At 34.2% G+C, this 18,330-nt stretch overlaps 1 protein-coding gene across 11 annotated transcripts in view; it reads right to left on the bottom strand.

Moving 5' to 3' along the window:
- The window catches only part of LOC143052938 (tight junction protein 1-like), a 107,397-nt gene extending 92,909 nt beyond the window's left edge, over positions 1 to 14,488 (bottom strand). For 7 of the 11 annotated variants that reach the window (XM_076226104.1, XM_076226107.1, XM_076226108.1 and 4 more), the window contains exon 1: positions 14,181 to 14,488. In XM_076226104.1, the coding sequence (XP_076082219.1) occupies positions 14,181 to 14,460 (280 nt within the window). In that variant the 5' untranslated portion in view covers positions 14,461 to 14,488. Of the gene's footprint in view, positions 1 to 3,790; positions 3,819 to 4,271; positions 4,400 to 14,180 lie in introns of those variants that run through there. The other 4 variants (XM_076226113.1, XM_076226112.1, XM_076226116.1 and 1 more) reach the window with 2 other exon arrangements.
- Between the last annotated feature and the right edge of the window lie 3,842 nt (positions 14,489 to 18,330).

Raw genomic sequence — 18,330 nt, 5'->3', positions numbered from 1 at the left:
TGACCTTTTGACCTTTGTCAAGGTCATTGGTCTCCAATACCATGACTGAAGACCTTAAGGGTCTAGGACCTTTGGTTATATAGTAAAAGCTGATTTTGTCTTTTCATAAACCTAAAACAGGGGTTATGCCCCTTATAGAAAGGTCAAATCTCTTTGGTCAAAATGTAACAAAGTTGCGCCATAATGACCCAAACATTTTCCACCATTTAAAACTTCTGTAAGTATAATGGTTTCTGAGATTATCCCATAACAAGGTGTTAGGTCAAAGGTCAAGGTCAACATATAAATTTGACCTTGAGGTATTTTTTAAAGATACATGCAATGATGATGATTGGTGAAGATCCTATGTGTCTACGACTTACGGTTTCTGAGTTTTGGTGGCCAACCGACACCGGTTAATTTTCATAGGGGCATAACCCTACCAATGAGTTGTTGAATCTTTTCGATCCAAATGTAACGAAGAACCGGGGTCTGGTCCTGAACAAATTTCACCCTTCCTTTTTTTTTTACCTATTACGGTTACGGTGTTGGAACGATAACAAGGTTTTTGGGTTTCGGAGGGATTACTCCGAACCGACAAAATATTTCGACTCACAGGGTGAGTTCCAGATAGGTATTCATGACACCGATACAAAGTGTGAACATGAAAGCGACACGTCTTACGGTTACGGAGGGAAATTTTGTCAAAGTTTGGCGGAACAAGAAGAATAATAATAATAATAATAATAATAATAATAATAATAATCAGAAGAAATACAGTAAGGTCTTTCCCTTTAGTAAAAGGAAAGACCTTAATTAAAATGTCAATTGTTCTTGAACAATTGAGAGGTCTTTCCTTTTGTAATGTAAAATACATGTTCCAATAGACGTAGAATGTATTGAAAAGCTTTTAAACACACTGAATATCTTTTAAATAAGGTAAAAAAAACATAATTCGCTATATGGGACATGACCTTGACCTTTGACCTTTTGACCTTTGTCAAGGTCATTAGTCCCCAATGTCATTGCTGAAGACCCCATGGGTCTAGGACCTTTGGTTATACAGTAAAAGCTGATTTTGCCTTTTCAGAAATCTAAAACAAGGGTTATGCCCCTTATAGAAAGGTCAAATCTCTTCGGTCAAATGTCAAAAAGTTGCGCCTCATCCACCTCAACGCGTTTTTCACTATTTACTATTTCTGTAAGTACAATCGTTTTTCAGATATCGACTTAAAAGTTTTAAGGTCAAAGGTCAAGGTCAACCTTAAAAAGCTTTAAAACACACTGAAAATCTTTAAAACACATTGAAAATCTCTTAAATAAGGTTAAAATCACTAAATTCGCTATCTGGTACATGACCTTGACCTTTGACCTTTTGACCTTTGTCAAGGTCATTGGTCCCAAATGTCATTGCTGAAGACCCCATGGGTCTAGGACCTTTGGTTATATAGTAAAAGCTGATTTTGTCTTTTCAGAAACCTAAAACAGGGGTTATGCCCCTTACAAAAAGGTCAAATCTCTTCGGTCAAAATGTAACAAAGTTGCCCCGTAATAACCCAAACATTTTCCACTATTTAAAACTTCTGTAAGTATAATGGTTTCTGAGTTGTTCTGATAACTAGGTGTTAGGTCAAAGGTCAAGGTCAACATACACATTTGACCTTAAGGTATTTTTCAAAGTCACATGAATTGATGATGAATGGTGAAAATCCTAGGTCTCTACGACTTACGGTTTCTGAGTTTTGGTTGTCCACCGACACCGGTTATTTTTCATAGGGGCATAACCCTACCAATGAGTCGTTGAATCTTTTCGATCCAAATGTAACGAAGAACCGGGGTCTGGTCCTGAACAAATTTCACCCTTCGTTTATTTTCTACCTATTACGGTTACGGTGTTGGAACGATAACAAGGTTTTTTGGTTTCGGAGGAATTACTCCGAACCGACAAAATATTTCGACTAACAGGGTGAGTTCCAGATAGGTATTCATGACACCGATACAAAGTGTGAACATAAAAGCGACACGTCTTACGGTTTAGGCTGCTAACTTCGTCAAAGTTTGGCGGAAAAAGAATAATAATAAACAGAAGAAATACAGTAAGGTCTTTCCCTTTTGTAAAAGGAAAGACCTTAATAATAATAATAATCAGAAGAAATACAGTAAGGTCTTTCCCTTTAGTAAAAGGAAAGACCTTAACAAGGTGTTAACTTTAAAAGATATGTTAAATCATTACTCATGCTAGTATTGGTAACATTATACTTCCTTTGTTTGAGGTGTTGTATAGAATAAATTAGCCATAACATGATGATATCATGGCTCGACGGGTAGACTAGCAGATTAAAACATTCAAACAGTTTGGATTCATGTATAAAGTCTTGTATTTTTTTTTTATTTTAGTTCATTTATACGTTTTGGAGTTTAGAGGGACATCCATTTTAACTGAACTAGTCTAGTACACAATTTAATTTCGGGGCCAGCTGACGACAACTTCTGGGTGCTGGATTTTCTTGCTGTGTTGAAGACCAATTGGTGGTCTTCAGCTGTTGTCTACTCTTTGGCTGGGTTGTTGTATCTTTGACATACATGTGTTTCTTATTTTCATTCTCATTTTTTTTCAAGTTCTCATGCAAAAGGTGTTAAAAATTAGAATGCCAGGAAATAAATTGAAGAATTTAATTAATAGCAAATAAAACCCAGTAATTTCATGTAATGAATAAAAGACTTGTTCTCGCACAAATATATAATAGTCGGTGCCTAACAAAAGTTTTTTCCCTGACTAAACAAATCAACTTCTTCCTTCTTCATGTTTAATTGAAAAAAAATAGTTTTCTTATCATACATTTACTAATAAAATACCCCCCCCCCCAAAAAAAAAAAAACAACAACAAAAACACCACCACCACCACTCCTCAGACATAGACAGTTTAGACACACTGAAATACAGATAATCGGTGTGTAACATAGCTTTTCTCTGACCAAACAAATCATTGTTTTCAAATATTTCCTCATAAAACATCCCACAGTGTTAAATGAGGCATGAAATGACAAACATAATAACATTCCTCTTATTGAAGTTCATTACTTTGTATTTGTTCTTGTAAATTGTAAATAAGGTAATTTTTTTTTAATTTTGGGAGTTTTACATGTACAAATGTATGCAGTGTTTCATAAAAATCCCAATAATTAATTAATGATTTAATCTCATGTTTTTGTCTAATGGCAGGCTATTGAAATAATAATGCATGCAACATTTTTTTACCTCTTTTTTTTTTTTGTAATTCAGGGAAATTGGATGTTGATACATGTAGCACCCTTATGGTACTCTCTATTATATTTTGTTCTCCTACTTTTTTAGACTTGTGAAAATTAAGTTCTTGGCCTTATTGTATAGATAGACAACAGTCATACAGTCTATTAGAGGTTGGGGGGGATGATTGACTGCATAAAAAGGGGTCTGCTGCAGTCATGCTAAAGAGATTCCAAAAATACTCAACCAAATTTTTCACCAATAAGGGGGTCTCAAGCCCCCTTTTCACACCACCCCCCTGAAACCTGGCTCTGTTTGTTATTTGAGACAATGTCTAACAATCACAATAGTAAATGCACAGAGTAGTTCTGATCTTTCCTAACTAAAACATCTTCAATCAAAATCACAACAGTATAACAAATTTGGCTAAGTTTATGTCTAGCAATCACCAATCAATCGTAAAACAAAATTAATGAAATAGAAGTGAAAATGAGGTTTAATATTACTTGTTATCGCCTGACGGAATATGTCATTTGAGTTTGTGTACAAAATTGTAAATCTTACCATTTGAAGCCATGCGTCTTGTTTATCTTCTCATATTTAAATATACACAACAAAAAGGTTGATGCACCGATATCAACATTAAAGAGGCCCATGAGAGGGAATTTATTTTATTTTCAAACAACAGTAATTTTTCTAATGACAATTTTGTGATTTTAAGTCCAATATGAGTAATAATTCACACCATTCTCCATGCTGTTATTTTTATTTTAATATATAATATCTAGGATTTACAAATGACTCATTTTACCCATTAATTTTAAAAGTTAAAGACATGATCTTTTAGTCATATCACTATAAAGTTAGGTTTTATGCCAAAATATCGTACAACCAATTAAAAGACAATTTTAACAGATAATTTTTAAATAACCTTCTTTACGTAACTTCAATGCAGATTATATTACAATTAGTAATCCCATTTACTATCTACAAGTCATCTTTTAAATGCAAATTATATTTTTTGAATTATTTAAAATTGTCTTACCTGTAGTGTTTTAAGAAGCGTTATACCTGACCTACATTTAACAGGTGAACTTTTTACCTATCTTGACATATGTACTAGTCTATAAGTCTTACTATTGTACTACAGAATAGTCCAAACAAACAGGTAAATAGGGATGTCAGGATTGTAAATCTACCCTGGGAAAAAGACGAGATAAAATTGTACCTGGTTTACTCCAGTCCACAATTTAAATCTTTTTGTGTACAAAATAAACAAGATATATTTCTACACATTTGTTTGTTTATAATACATCTACTATTATGACATTGTAATCATTGTAATACATATATTATATAAGGTTGTGTTTACAAACATCAGTAGATATATATATATATATTGCAGTCAGTAGGGTTTAAGGACATCAGTTGTACCTGTTAGTCAAATGTCAGGGATGATTTCACTATATAGTTTAGGGTCGCTTAGCGGCCCTTAAATCTGACAGCGGCCCCAAAAAATGTACATGAAAATGAATTCCCAATTCAGGAAAATAAAATAAAGATTTCTGTCACCGATTTTAAAGGCAACTATAATTTTTCATAGTTTGTTGTCAAAACGTTTTAAAACCCGGATAAGAATGCTGTTCACGATCGCATTTTATTAACAACGATTTAATTATGTCAACATGTGGCAAACAATTTTATCAGCCGAATTCAACTGATTAATAGGTAACAGGAGTATTCGATCTTGTAAAGGCAGATCGCCCAGCAGGTTGATAAAAATGGGTGTCAAAGCACACCTCGGCAGAGAGAAAATTCAAATTTTGATATAACATATTGATAGATAAAGATTAATCATAAAAGCAGATCGCCCAGCAGAGCAGGTTATATAATGTGATGAAAACTTGTTTTGTAAAAGAAATTATTTCCTCAAAAGACAAAAGTTTGAGTGTTTTTTGAAAATAATGTTGATTAAAGACCATTCATGAAATACAATGTCATCATTATGGAACTATTTCAAAAGTTTTGAAGATGATTCAAATAATTTTAAAGAACACTGGTTCAATGCTTGAAATATCTTATCAATTAAGTATATGAACTTTTGTAATTGCTTTTCTAAATTCAACAAATGACCAGTTCAATTTGAAATCCATTTGAATCAATGTAAATTTATAGAGATGACCTGCTGTTGAAAAAATACCTGATGAATGATTTTTTTCAGTGGTTTATGTTAGCTGAAATATATGTTTTTGTAACAGGCCTAAGTAACTATTGCTAAGATGATAGACTAGTGCATCATGTTCAATGATATTCATGTAATAACAGTAGCCCATCCAGAATTATTGAAAATGTTACAACTTACATGAACATCAGTGAACAGTTTAAACTTAATAATATACATTTTCCGTTTTTACAGGAAAATAATGTTATTTCATCTTTAATAGATTTTATGCTTAAAAAATTCCCAATTAGAATAAAAATTCCCAATTTGATGTTCAAGGGACCCATTTGAAAACACCTGGAATCCTCCCTGAATGTGTTTTGTTAAGATATACTTTTCACTTTTTTGGTCATTTGGAAAATATTGTTTGTGCTGTACTTTTAAGACTCCTCTTCAGTGAAATTCGTTTTACAAGCACATGAACAACCAAGGGCTTTGCAGGGCGCAGCTCTATACGACCACAAAGGTCGAACCCTGAACAGTTGGGCCAAGTATGGACACAACATTCAAGCTTGATACAGCTCTAAATTTGAATTGTGATCAAATTCTTGACATAATATATGAGTTTCTGACACAAAACAAATGTCAAGATCTTACAAATCTATTATGCAATATTGTGCAATTAAAGATTTCTTTTTCAAACTTTTCAAAAATTTGGAATTTGAGAAATTTGGGAAAACAATTTGAAAACTACCACCACCAACCCCATATTAACTGCTTTTGAATTACCTCCCTTACACTGCTTTCGAGATCCATTCACTAAATCTAAAGTTATTGTTCCAAAACTAAATTCGGACGACGTAGACAACGACGACATGATACCATTATACAACGCAAAATTTTTTTTGCGTTCGTATAAAAATTGCAGTTTTTATCCAATGCAATCATAGCTTTGAACATTGTATTCAATTTAGACTTGTATAAATAAGGCTGATCACCAATACTAAAGTTTTACTTGTATAAATAAGGCTGATCACCAATACTAAAGTTTTACTTGTATAAATAAGGCTGATCACCAATACTAAAGTTTACTTGTATAAATAAGGCTGATCACCAATACTAAAGTTTTACTTGTATAAATAAGGCTAATCACCAATACTAAAGTTTTACTTGTATAGATAAGGCTGATCACCAATACTAAAGTTTTACTTGTATAAATAAGGCTAATCACCAATACTAAAGTTTACTTGTATAGATAAGGCTGATCACCAATACTAAAGTTTTCTTGTACAAATAAGGCTGATCACCAATACTAAAGTTTTACTTGTATAAATAAGGCTGATCACCAATACTAAAGTTTTCTTGTACAAATAAGGCTGATCACCAATACTAAAGTTTTACTTGTATAAATAAGGCTAATCACCAATACTAAAGTTTTACTTGTATAAATAAGGCTGATCACCAATACTAAAGTTTTACTTGTATAAATAAGGCTGATCACCAATACTAAAGTTTTACTTGTATAAATAAGGCTGATCACCAATACTAAAGTTTTACTTGGCCAAAATTGATGCTGCTTTCTTTATTTTTATTAAAGTGACTATTATCAAAGAAAACTTAAATACAAAAGTTTGATGGACTTGGACATGTTAAATGGAGCAGAATCTCATCCAATGGATAGACTTATTGGATGGAGCAGAATCTAATTCAATTGATGGACTTGGACATGTTGGTTGGATGGAACAGAATCTTAAACAATGGATGAACTTGGACATGTATGATGGAGCAGAATCTCATCCAATGGATGGACTTGGACATGTTAGATGGAGCAGAATCTCATTCAATGGATGGACTTGGACATGTTAGATGGAGCAGAATCTCATTCAATGGATGGACTTGGACATGTTTGTTGGATGGAGCAGAATCTCATTCAATTGATGGACTTGTACATGTTGGTTTAATGGAACAGAATCTTAAACAATGGATGGACTTGGACATGTCAGATGGAGCAGAATTTAATCCAAAGGATGGACCTGGACATGTTGAATGGATGTAGCAGAATCTCATCCAATGGACTAACTTGGACATGTTAGTTGGTTAGTTGGAGCAGAATCTCCTCCAATGGATGGACTTGGACATGCTGGTTGGAGCAGAAACTCATCCAATGGACTTACTTGGACATGTGGAATGGAACAGAAACTTATCCAATGGAGGGCCTAGGTCATGTCCCATAGAGCAGAATACAATCTAATGGAGGGACTTGGTCATGTCCCATCAAGCAGAATCTTCTCAAATGGATGAACTTGGACATGTTTGATGGAGTAGAATCTCATACAATGGATAGACTTGGACATGATGAATGGAACAGAATATCATCCAATGAATAGACTTGGACATGTCAGATGAAGCAGAATCTAATCCAATGGACGGACTTGGACATCTTGGATGTAGTAGAATCTTATCCAATGGGTGGACTTGGACATGTTGAATAAAGCAGAATCTAATTCAATGGATAGACATGGACATGTTGGATGGAGCAGAATCTCAACCAGTTGATGGACTTGGACATGTTGGTTGGATGGAGCAAAATCTCATTCAATGGATGGCCTTGGACATGTGCAATTGAGCATAATTGCATCCAATGGATGGACTTGGACATGTTAGATGGAACACAATCTCATCAAATGGATCGACTTGGACATGTTGGATGGAGTAGAATCTCATTCAATGGACAGACTAGGACATGCTGAATGGAGCAGAATCTAATTCAATGGATGGACATGGACATGTTGGTTGGATGGAGCATAATCTCATTCAATGGATGGACTTTAACGTGTAGGTTGGATGGCGCAGAATCTCATTCAATGGATGGACTTGGACATGATGTCTTATAGAGAAGAATCTCATTCAATGGATGGACTTGGACATGTTTGTTGGATGGAGCAGAATCCCATTCAATGGATAGACTTGGACATGTTGGTTGGATGGAGCAGAATCTCATTCAATGGATGGACTTGGACATGTTGGTTGGATGGAGAAGAATCTAATCCAATGGATGGACTTGGACATGTTGGTTGGATGGAGCATAATCTCATCAAATGGATTGACCTCAACATGATGTCTTATAGAGAAGAATCTCATTCAATGGATGGACTTGGACATGTTGGTTGGATGGAGCAGAATTGCATCCAATAGATGCACTAGGACATGTTGGACGGAGCAGAATCTCATTCAATGGACAGACTAGGACATGTTGAATGGAGCAGAATCTTATTCATTTGATGGACTTGGATATGTTGGTTGGATAAAGCAGAATCTAATTCAATGGATGGACTTGGACATGTTGGTTTGATGGAGCAGAATCTCATTCAATGGATGGACTTGGACATGTTGGTTGGATGGAGCATAATCTCATCCAATGGATTGACTTGGACATGTTTGTTGGATGGAACAGAATCTCATTCAATGGATGGACTTGGACATGATGTCTTATAGAGAAGAATCTCATTCAATGGTTGGACTTGGACATGTTGGTTGGATGGAGCAGAATCTCACTCAATGGATGGACTTAGACATGTTGGTTTGATGGAGCAGAATCTCATTCAATGGATGAACTTGGACATGTTGGTTTGATGGAGCAGAATCTCATTCAATGGATGGACTTGGACATGTTGGTTGAATGGAGCATAATCTCATCCAATGGATTGACTTGGACATGATGTCTGATAGAGAAGAATCTCATTCAATGGATGGACTTGGACATGTTTGTTTGATGTCCAGAGCAGAATCTCATTCAATGGATGGACTTGGACATGTTGGTTAGATGGAGCAGAATTGCATCAAATGGATGCACTTGGACATATTGGACTGAACAGAATCTCATTCAATGGACAGACTAGGACATGTTGAATGGAGCAGAATCTTATTCATTGAATGGACTTAGACATGTTGATTGGATAAAGCAGAATCTAATTCAATGGATGGACTTGGACATGTTGGTTGGATAGAGCAGAATCTTATACAATGGATGGACTTGGACATGTTGGATGGAGCGGAATCACATCCAATGGACAGACTTGGACGGAGCAGAATCACATCCAATGGACAGACTTAGACATGTTGGATGGATGGAGCTGAATCTCATTCAATGAATTGACTTGGACATGTTGGATAGAGCAGAATCTCATCCAATGGATTGATTAACTTGGACATGTTAGATGGAGCAGAATCTAATCCAATGGATGGACTTGGACAACAATTATTTTATCACAATGCAGTTGTTTCTTTGTGCAAAGTTTTGGATGAAAATTTTTGCAGAGGAGGCCCGCCCCCTTTTTTGATAGATGCATATGTTATTGATTATATTGAGAATCACAAAGTAAGACTAAGACTGCAGCAGGCACCCTCTTATGCAGTCAATGTCCCCCCCCCCCTCTTTTTGATAAATTTTGGGTAAGCCACTGCTTTAATAGTGACAACCAAAGACCTAGACAAAGTTACATGTGAAAGTGACAACCAGAGACTTAGACAAAGTTTTGGGGCCCTTTATAGCTTGCTGTTTAGTGAGAGCATAGGCTCCATGTTGAAGACCGTACTTTGACCTATATATATATATATATATAACATGTGTAATGGTTTACTTTTACAAATTGTGACTTGGATGGAGAGTTGTCTCATTGGCATTCATATCTTCTTATTATATCTGCATGTTTTTTATATTGTGTATTCTGTCTAAGAGCTTGTGTTGTATTTTTGGGACCTGTAAGTTGTGTAACTAACAAAGCAAGATTATATGTTAGTCCTACAATTTTTGCCGGTCCTTCATGTACAAAAAGTAACTGTTTTCAAAATTTTCAGAACACTTTGAACAGGTGACTGAATTCACTGAAAAGTATGGTATGAATAATGAAAAATAAACAAATTGATGTCCAATTTGTATTTAATTCCAAGGACGTTAGCTAGTCAGCAGCTGGTCTTGAAGCGAATAGCAGCGCATCTATTTTGAACGGACAAATATCTAATTTTTTATAAGGGACGAGCTCTGATGGCCCATGTCCCCAGTTTGGAACAGCTGTTTGACGTCAGAGTTATCTCGGACTAGAATGCACTGTTATTGTTAAGCAGACTACACGAATGAATTTTATTTTTACAGAACATTCGGTCTGGTAAGCCTCCTAGCTTTACCAGACCGAATAAAATTTAACCAGACCAATTTTTTTTTTACATCTAATTGTATATTATCCGACAAAAAACAACAAACATATGACTTTGTTGTGCCCTACTCCGCCCCAAAATGCACAAAAACAAAATGATGTAACAAGAGGGTATATTGTTATGAAAGTTGTGCACAATTGCTTGAATGCATTTCACTTCAGTGAAGAGTAATGTCCCATTTTATTGGATTTTGACAATGTTTGTGAACTAAACACAATTTAGAGTTTCTGTATAAAATATTATTTCCTGTTTCTTCTTTCTTTTTCATATATCTTTTGGTTTTTAATTCTAGTGTTTATATTTCATAGCTGAATTTTGTGATCTGCTTGGATTTTTATTCAATTATTGTATTTAATCGGCAAACCCGGAATTATCCTTATCCGTTCCCAGAATCTGATCCAGTTTTATTTACATTTCTAGATCTGGTTGTGCCAATGATGGCAGCCATTGTTGTTTTTGATAGTCAGATTATGTTTTTACCCGGATTTACACATTATTGATTGGCGATTTTCGGCATAAAGCTAGCTGTTGAACAAAATAAACATCGCTGTGATGAATAATCATGATAATAAAGATGAAAATGAATTTGAGATTGTTTGGCAATTTTGCTAGAATGTAAGAAAAATCCATGAAAGAAAAACACCAGACATTCGGACCGGAATTCAACAAAATTTTACCAGACCGATCCATTATTCACCGGATTTGTCAGACATATTTCGTGTAGTCTGGTTAAGGAATTATATATTGTATATACAATGGAATTATAGTTAACCCGTACCATTGTTAACTCGAACCAACGTCATCTCGTACCACTAAAAAAAAACTCGTACCAATGCAAACTCGTACCACTACTAACTTGTACTAACTTATTTAAATGCATTTGTATGGTGTTTAATGATGAATATATACTGTTATTTAACTCAATACCTCTTAAGTCTGTAAAATGAAATAATTTTGAAAGTACAATGACCAATTTGTAGCTACAAATGTAATGTTCCTTGTGTATTGGATAGACAATACCGTGGCAGATTTGCTTTGTTGTCTCCCTTGAATACACTCTTTTTTAAACTTTTACTGATAACCATTGGATTTAATTTTTAATCATTCCAAATCAGTTACATTGAATAGATTTGGGTACTTTTCTTTTGTTTCTCAAAGGAATTTTATTCATTGAAAGAATTAATTTATTGTGTTTTAAAGGTTGTAAATTGTTTATGACCAACAGTTAAAAGTATGAAATCTATTATATATAATATTTAGCACAAGGTTGTGAAATACGTCTACATAATGTTATCAAAATATGACAATACTTTTAAAATAAGAAGTAAACTCATATCAGCTCGTGTTTTGATAATCAAGAATTTCCTGAGGGAATTTCATTTAAAAATAAACATTATATATTTAATTCCAAGCTGTTAAAGTATATAACAACAATTAAAATGTAATAATATGATTAAACAAGTTGATTAGTTAATAATCACACAATTAAAGGAATGTATTAATTTAATCACACAATCAAAGTTATTAATATTAATTAGCAGGGTAATTAAGAAAATATCGTATTTTTGTCTAAGTTTTCATTAAAATCCAGTATAAAATTCCAGTAATTCAACTTTTTTTTATTAAGTTTACAAAGAAAAAACACCATAATACATTCATATTTTGGAATATATTTTTAATGGTACGACTTCCCAGTGGTACGACTTTACGTTGGTACGAGTTAACATGGTACAATTTTCCGTTGGTACAAGTTAACTTGCAATGTATCTATGTAACTCTAAAAGACTTATTCATGTTTTGTAGATGTATATATATAGTGTATCTAGGCCAAAGGCTCTCCCAGAAGGTTTCAGTTATATATGTTGAAATGTATCTACAAGGGAAAATACATTTATAATTTGAAATCCTATAGTCGCCGTCTGCTGAAATTCGTAGCGGTTAACGGTAAAAATAATCTAAACTATCAATCGCGTTCACTCGAGATATAGTTTTTCACATTCCATTCATAAATCGCAAAAAGAAAAACCACTACTGGCCTACCTTTTAAGTGCAACTAAGAATACATACAACAAGATATATGTGAAACTGCAAAAGTGATCCTGTATATATAGCGGTGGAGGATAGAATTATTCAAATTATAGTGTAAATATATTCCTACTTGTATGGTGGTGGGTTTTGTTTTACATGCCTTAACGGTGTGGTTGTCCTACAAAGGATGTGAAGATTTGGAAGAAGAAGAAGATCACACTGTAATAATCCTGACCTTCACATTTTCCAGAATATTTTCCATTGTAATTCCGTCATCTTCGTTTCTATGAGGATCATTTGTTTACATATGACATTCGTCACTGTACGCAGTTTCCTGAAATGTTCCTTTCATTGATGTGATAAGGTTTCCCGCGCTTTATGCAACTTTTATGAAATTGAACTCCACTGAAACACTTCCGGTAAAAACAATGGCTGATTCCACCATTCAAAATCGTCTATGAAAAAGTGAAGGTCAGGATTATTCAGGGTTGGCAAAAACCTGGGTTTTATGAGTATTGCCCAGCCCAGTGGGAAATACTGGGAAAACCCGGGTTTTACTGGGTTTTAGTGGGAAATACTGGGCAATACTGGGTAATATAAAATATTTGTCTGAATTTTAAAGAGGATTCAGTGATAAACACAAATGCAATACATTCAATAAGATATTTATACCCTATTTTGTTTGTTTAGCATTTGTCTAGATTGGTAAACTGTAAATAAAAAGCAAATAAATCATTTGTTTTTCAAATGAATATAGCTCCTATTAAGAATTAACAATTACATGTATTTAAGAAACATCACATTTAAATAATGTATATGTACTGTCACTAATTAATAAGTTATTATTCAGATTAGAACACAGATTTGTTAATGTAACAATAATCAGTCCTTTCAATTTTATAAGTGTTAATGCCATGGCCCTGTAGGGTGTTTATTTAGCAATATGAATGTATTACAATCAAAATTAACAATTTACTTAAACACTGAAATAAAATGCATTTTTCAAAGTTTGGATTATTGAAACAATACTTGGTAATTAAAAGGTATAAAATTAATAGAGAAGAGAATGAAATTGAATTTTCTAGAAATGACTGTCAATGGTTATCTGTATAAAAAGTATATATTTAGCTGTTATACTATGAAACTATAACAAGTTTTTACTATTTTGTGTTAAAAAAAGGCTTAAAAAATCATATTGCCCGGTAATGCCCACTATCACCCATTTCTGGGAGTATTGCCCAGCCCGGGAATTCCCGGGTGGGTAATACTTTGCCAACCCTGGGATTATTACAGTGCGATCCCTTAAAAGGTAGGTCAGTAGTGGTTTTTCTTTTTGCGATTTATGAATGGAATGTGAAAAACTATATCTTGAGTGAACACGATTGATAATTTAGATTATTTTTACCGATAACCGCTACGAATTTCAGCTGACGGCGACTATAGTCCAAGACCTACATAATTTTTGAAGTCCAAGATTATTTCTTGTAAAATTATTTGTCTTTTATCAAGGATAAATTCTTAAAAAAATTATATTTCTTAATAAATAACAACCTGGGTTTTCTAATAAGAATCCTGTTAGTAAATGTGGCGAACTTTCTTCTAAACTTGCACAAAATTCATGAAATGCTCCAACACCTTTCTTAGATAAAATGTCTAAAAACACTTCACATTGTACTTTACGACCACCAGACTCTAGTATTTGTCTTTCTTCTGATTGTGTTATAACTTCGTTTTTTATCAGTCGTGGTAAAACTCTGTTTACATCCAAATCTCTTAGTATAGCTGCCTTATGTTGACCAAGAAGACGGGCAACAGTGTTTTTGCCCGCCATCTTGTCTACTTTGATTACGGTCAATCCATTTTGCGGATCAACTTTAATATATTTGTGAAACGATCAAATTAAACGAAACGAAATCAGAAATATAATACAACATGATACAACTTATCGATATGAATCAGTATGGAACAAGAATGAACGGAGAAATACATACACGAAAAGGGCCTTCTTCCTCAGACGATTAATGATTTGAGAAAAAATTAATGATGTTTGTTGGAAGTAGGACAAATCGCCCCACTGGCAAATCGCCCCTCACCAAACCCCTCCACTTTTCACCAAATCGCCCCACTTTCATAAAAACGCCCCAAACTGGTTTAACAACTCGTCCCAACTTTTTAAAAAATCGCCTCAATTGTGAAAAAGGTTAAATCCCATTATTTTTTATATTGTCAACTCGTCCCACTTAATGAACAAAGGTAGAATCTAAATGATTATATAATTTTCATGTCTGCCAAATCGCCCCACTTAAAAACGAAAATTTATCAAATTATCTTTATTGACTATGAGGTGGTATGACTCAACTCTTCTATTTTTCATAAGTGGCCGGGGCGAGTTGGCAAGACTCAATTCATTAGGATTTCTCTATTTTTTTCACAAGTGGGACTAGTTGCCTTTCACGTCACAGAAATCAAGGATTTGTATAGAAACTATACAAATCCTTGCAGAAATACTGATACTCCCTTCTTTGGGTTTCATTTCAACAAAAAGAAAAGAACTACAACATAGATATAAGAATGTGTGGTATGAGTGCCTTTGAGACAACTCTCTTTCTAAATTACAATTTGTTAAAGACAACCCTTTACAGGTCAAAGAACGGTCTTCAACACGGAGCCTTGGCACACACCGAACAGTATATGCCATTAAGGGCCCAAACATAACTAGAGTATGACCATTCAAACGGGAAAAGCATGTTTATCTAAGGTTTTCATAGGTATTGATTTTATTTCAGGAAACATAGATATACAACGGTTTTGCATCTTTTGCATCAAGTTGGGCGAGTTTGCAGAACTAAATTCATCAGGATTTATCTATTTTTCACAAGTGGGGAGAGTTGGTAGACCTTATTTCAGAGGGATTTTTACCCTTTTTCAAAAATGGAGCAAGTTATCCAACCTGTTTTCAATGGAATTTTAACCTTTTTCGTAAGTGGGGCGAGTTGGTGAAAAAGTGGGGCGATTAGGTTTGGGGTGATTTGTCAAGGATTCATGTTTGTTTAACGTCCAGTGTCAAATATCTTAATCTGCTTGATCTGAATGTGTACTTTGCAGGGCCAGTATATGACATCAATAGTAACGGGAGAGAGGCGCTGGAAAATTAGTCCAACGTTGTGAGAGCAACCGAAGTCTTAAACTTTAAAAGCTCTCAATTGTCTTGGCACACACGATATTGTTTGATGGTCTTTGACTTTTTATATTGATCGAATTTGCTATAGGTGGAATTTTCATTGAAGCACCGGTAAAGCACCAGCAAAGGAGTAAGTGCGGTAAGGGCCGATTTTACCCTGAATTTCAGGTTCATCTGACGGAAGATTTTGGACACTTTTTAAACACTTAAAAGTGTCTATTTCAGTTGATTCAATTAGTTTCTGTGAAAGATTTTAACTGATTAAGTCATTAAGAACGCTCCGATCCAGGCTTAGATATGAAAAATCTATCAAATATGCCACAAAATGTCACATTTTATATGGTTTTTGTCAAAAATGAAAGTGGCCGCATCCGTGTTCATCTTTAACCTTTATATATATTATGTATTATCATCAAATACAACTTACATTTCAATATTAAGAATTGAACACAAATGCGGCCACTTTCATTTAAGACTGAAACCGTCTAAAATTTAATCAAAAAGCTAAAATTGTGAAGATTTCAGTAGTTTAACATAACTTAATAATGTTCGTACCCGATATATGTGCATTATATTGTCAAAAACAGCCCATATTTGTGTAGCTAAAGCATTCTCCTTTCCAATAAATAAGTAAACGTTTACATTTTAACCATTTTGAAAAACTGCTATGTTTTGGAGCCAAAAAGGGCCGGGTCTTCACAAACTGGACCTATTCCTTTATCTACAAAGTTTGTTGTAATATAGTCACTAAATTGTTTGGCTATTATTTATCGTTTTGGACTCTCCCTGACTAATACTGAGTCTTGTGGTAAAGCTGGTACTAAGCACTACTAACTCCCAGGCCACCTTGTAGAGAAAAGTAAGTCTACTGTGAAGCTGACGACGTCTGTTTTCCAGTGTCGGAAGTTTTTGTTCATTTATAATCCTCCTTATACTACTCCTCTCTCTGCTTGTGTAATCCACAATGTTGAAACGCACTGCTTGTCTCTGGACTCGTTCACGTGCATGCATGTCCTTCATTAAGTAAGGGTCCCATACTATGAACGCGTATTCTAAGGGGACGACCATTTGATATTTAGGGGGAGGGGGGACAGGAGGATTTTGAAAATAAATAACTTGAAGCCTAAAATATTCACAAACATTAATTGTTTGTTCTGTGGTTATTTGAAAATAAATAACCTGACTTACAATGTATTGAAAATAAATAACTCGGCGGGTCTTTTAAGCCATTTTATAAATGCTATTCGAAAGTATGAGATGGCACCAGATTTTTCATAAAATTCATCTTTAAAAAAAAAATGTTCGGGAAAATCCTTAACAAATCTTTTAATAATAAAAGTATAAATATTATTTAAATAAACTTGAAATGTCTGAAAATGGGTTTCATTTAACTTGAGGTATATTATCTCAGGAACACTTATCTCACTATTTTACAAGACCGTGCCTACATTGAGGCAAATGCCTCATGTAGGTACTAAACCGAAAGCTTGTCTTCATATCAAATTGTTGTCACGCAAGTTCTGTTCTCCCTCGGACGTAGCCTCGTGTTTTTCGGGGTTCATGTTTTTAATTTATTTTTCGTTTTCATTGTTAAAGTTGTTTTTTTTTTTTGTGTTTTATCTGTTTCGGGATTTGTCTTTTGTTCATTTCTCGGGTCCTCAATGCTCTTCAACTTTGTACTTTTGGCTTTCGAACTTTTCTATCTGAGCGTCACTGATGAGTCTTATGTAGACGAAACACGGCCTTATGGCGTATTAAATTATATAAGCCTGTTACCTTTTGATAGCAATTATCTGTTTGTTTCTCTGTCATGTATGTTCTCCAATTTATTTGTATTGAAGTCCTGTCATGTATTGTTGTACTTTTAATGTTATATTTAGCATTGCCATAAAAGCAGGAGGTTTGGCTAGCCAGAAAACCAGGTTCAACCCACCATTTTTCTTAAAATGTCCTATACCAAGTCAGGAAAATGGGCATTCTTATATTATAGTTCGTCTCTGTGTATTGCATTTTAGTGTTGTGTCGTTGTTCTCCTCTTATATTTGATGTGTTTCCCTCAGTTTTAGTTTGGAACCCGGATTTGTTTGGGTTTTTTTTCTCAATCGATTTATGAAATTCGAAAAGCGGTATGCTACTGTTGCCTTTATTTACGCTTAAGTTTTCTAGATCTTTTCGTTTTAATTAGTTTTGAATGATAAAAGACAAAAAGCAAATGTGTTCTTGTCGTTATTGTGTTCTTATTATATATATGCTTGGTCCATCTGCCATTTTGTGCTTCTTTGGTAAATAGCTGTTGTTTTTCTAGTGATGTAAGATAATAAAACAATGTTGACTGCTGTATATTTTACATTATTACCTATTAGTCTGTTTGAGTTGTTCACGAATCGTTGTCAATATCATAGAATTTGATGAGACTGTCATACAAGTGAGAGGTTTAGCTAGTTATCAAAACAGGTTCAATCAACCATTTTCTACTACGGCAATGCCTGTACCAAGTCAAAAATATGACAGTTGTTATCC

Source organism: Mytilus galloprovincialis, chromosome 11 (genome assembly GCF_965363235.1).
Source record: "Mytilus galloprovincialis chromosome 11, xbMytGall1.hap1.1, whole genome shotgun sequence".
NCBI lineage: Eukaryota > Metazoa > Mollusca > Bivalvia > Mytilida > Mytilidae > Mytilus > Mytilus galloprovincialis.
This window is presented reverse-complemented; position numbering and strand designations above follow the sequence as displayed.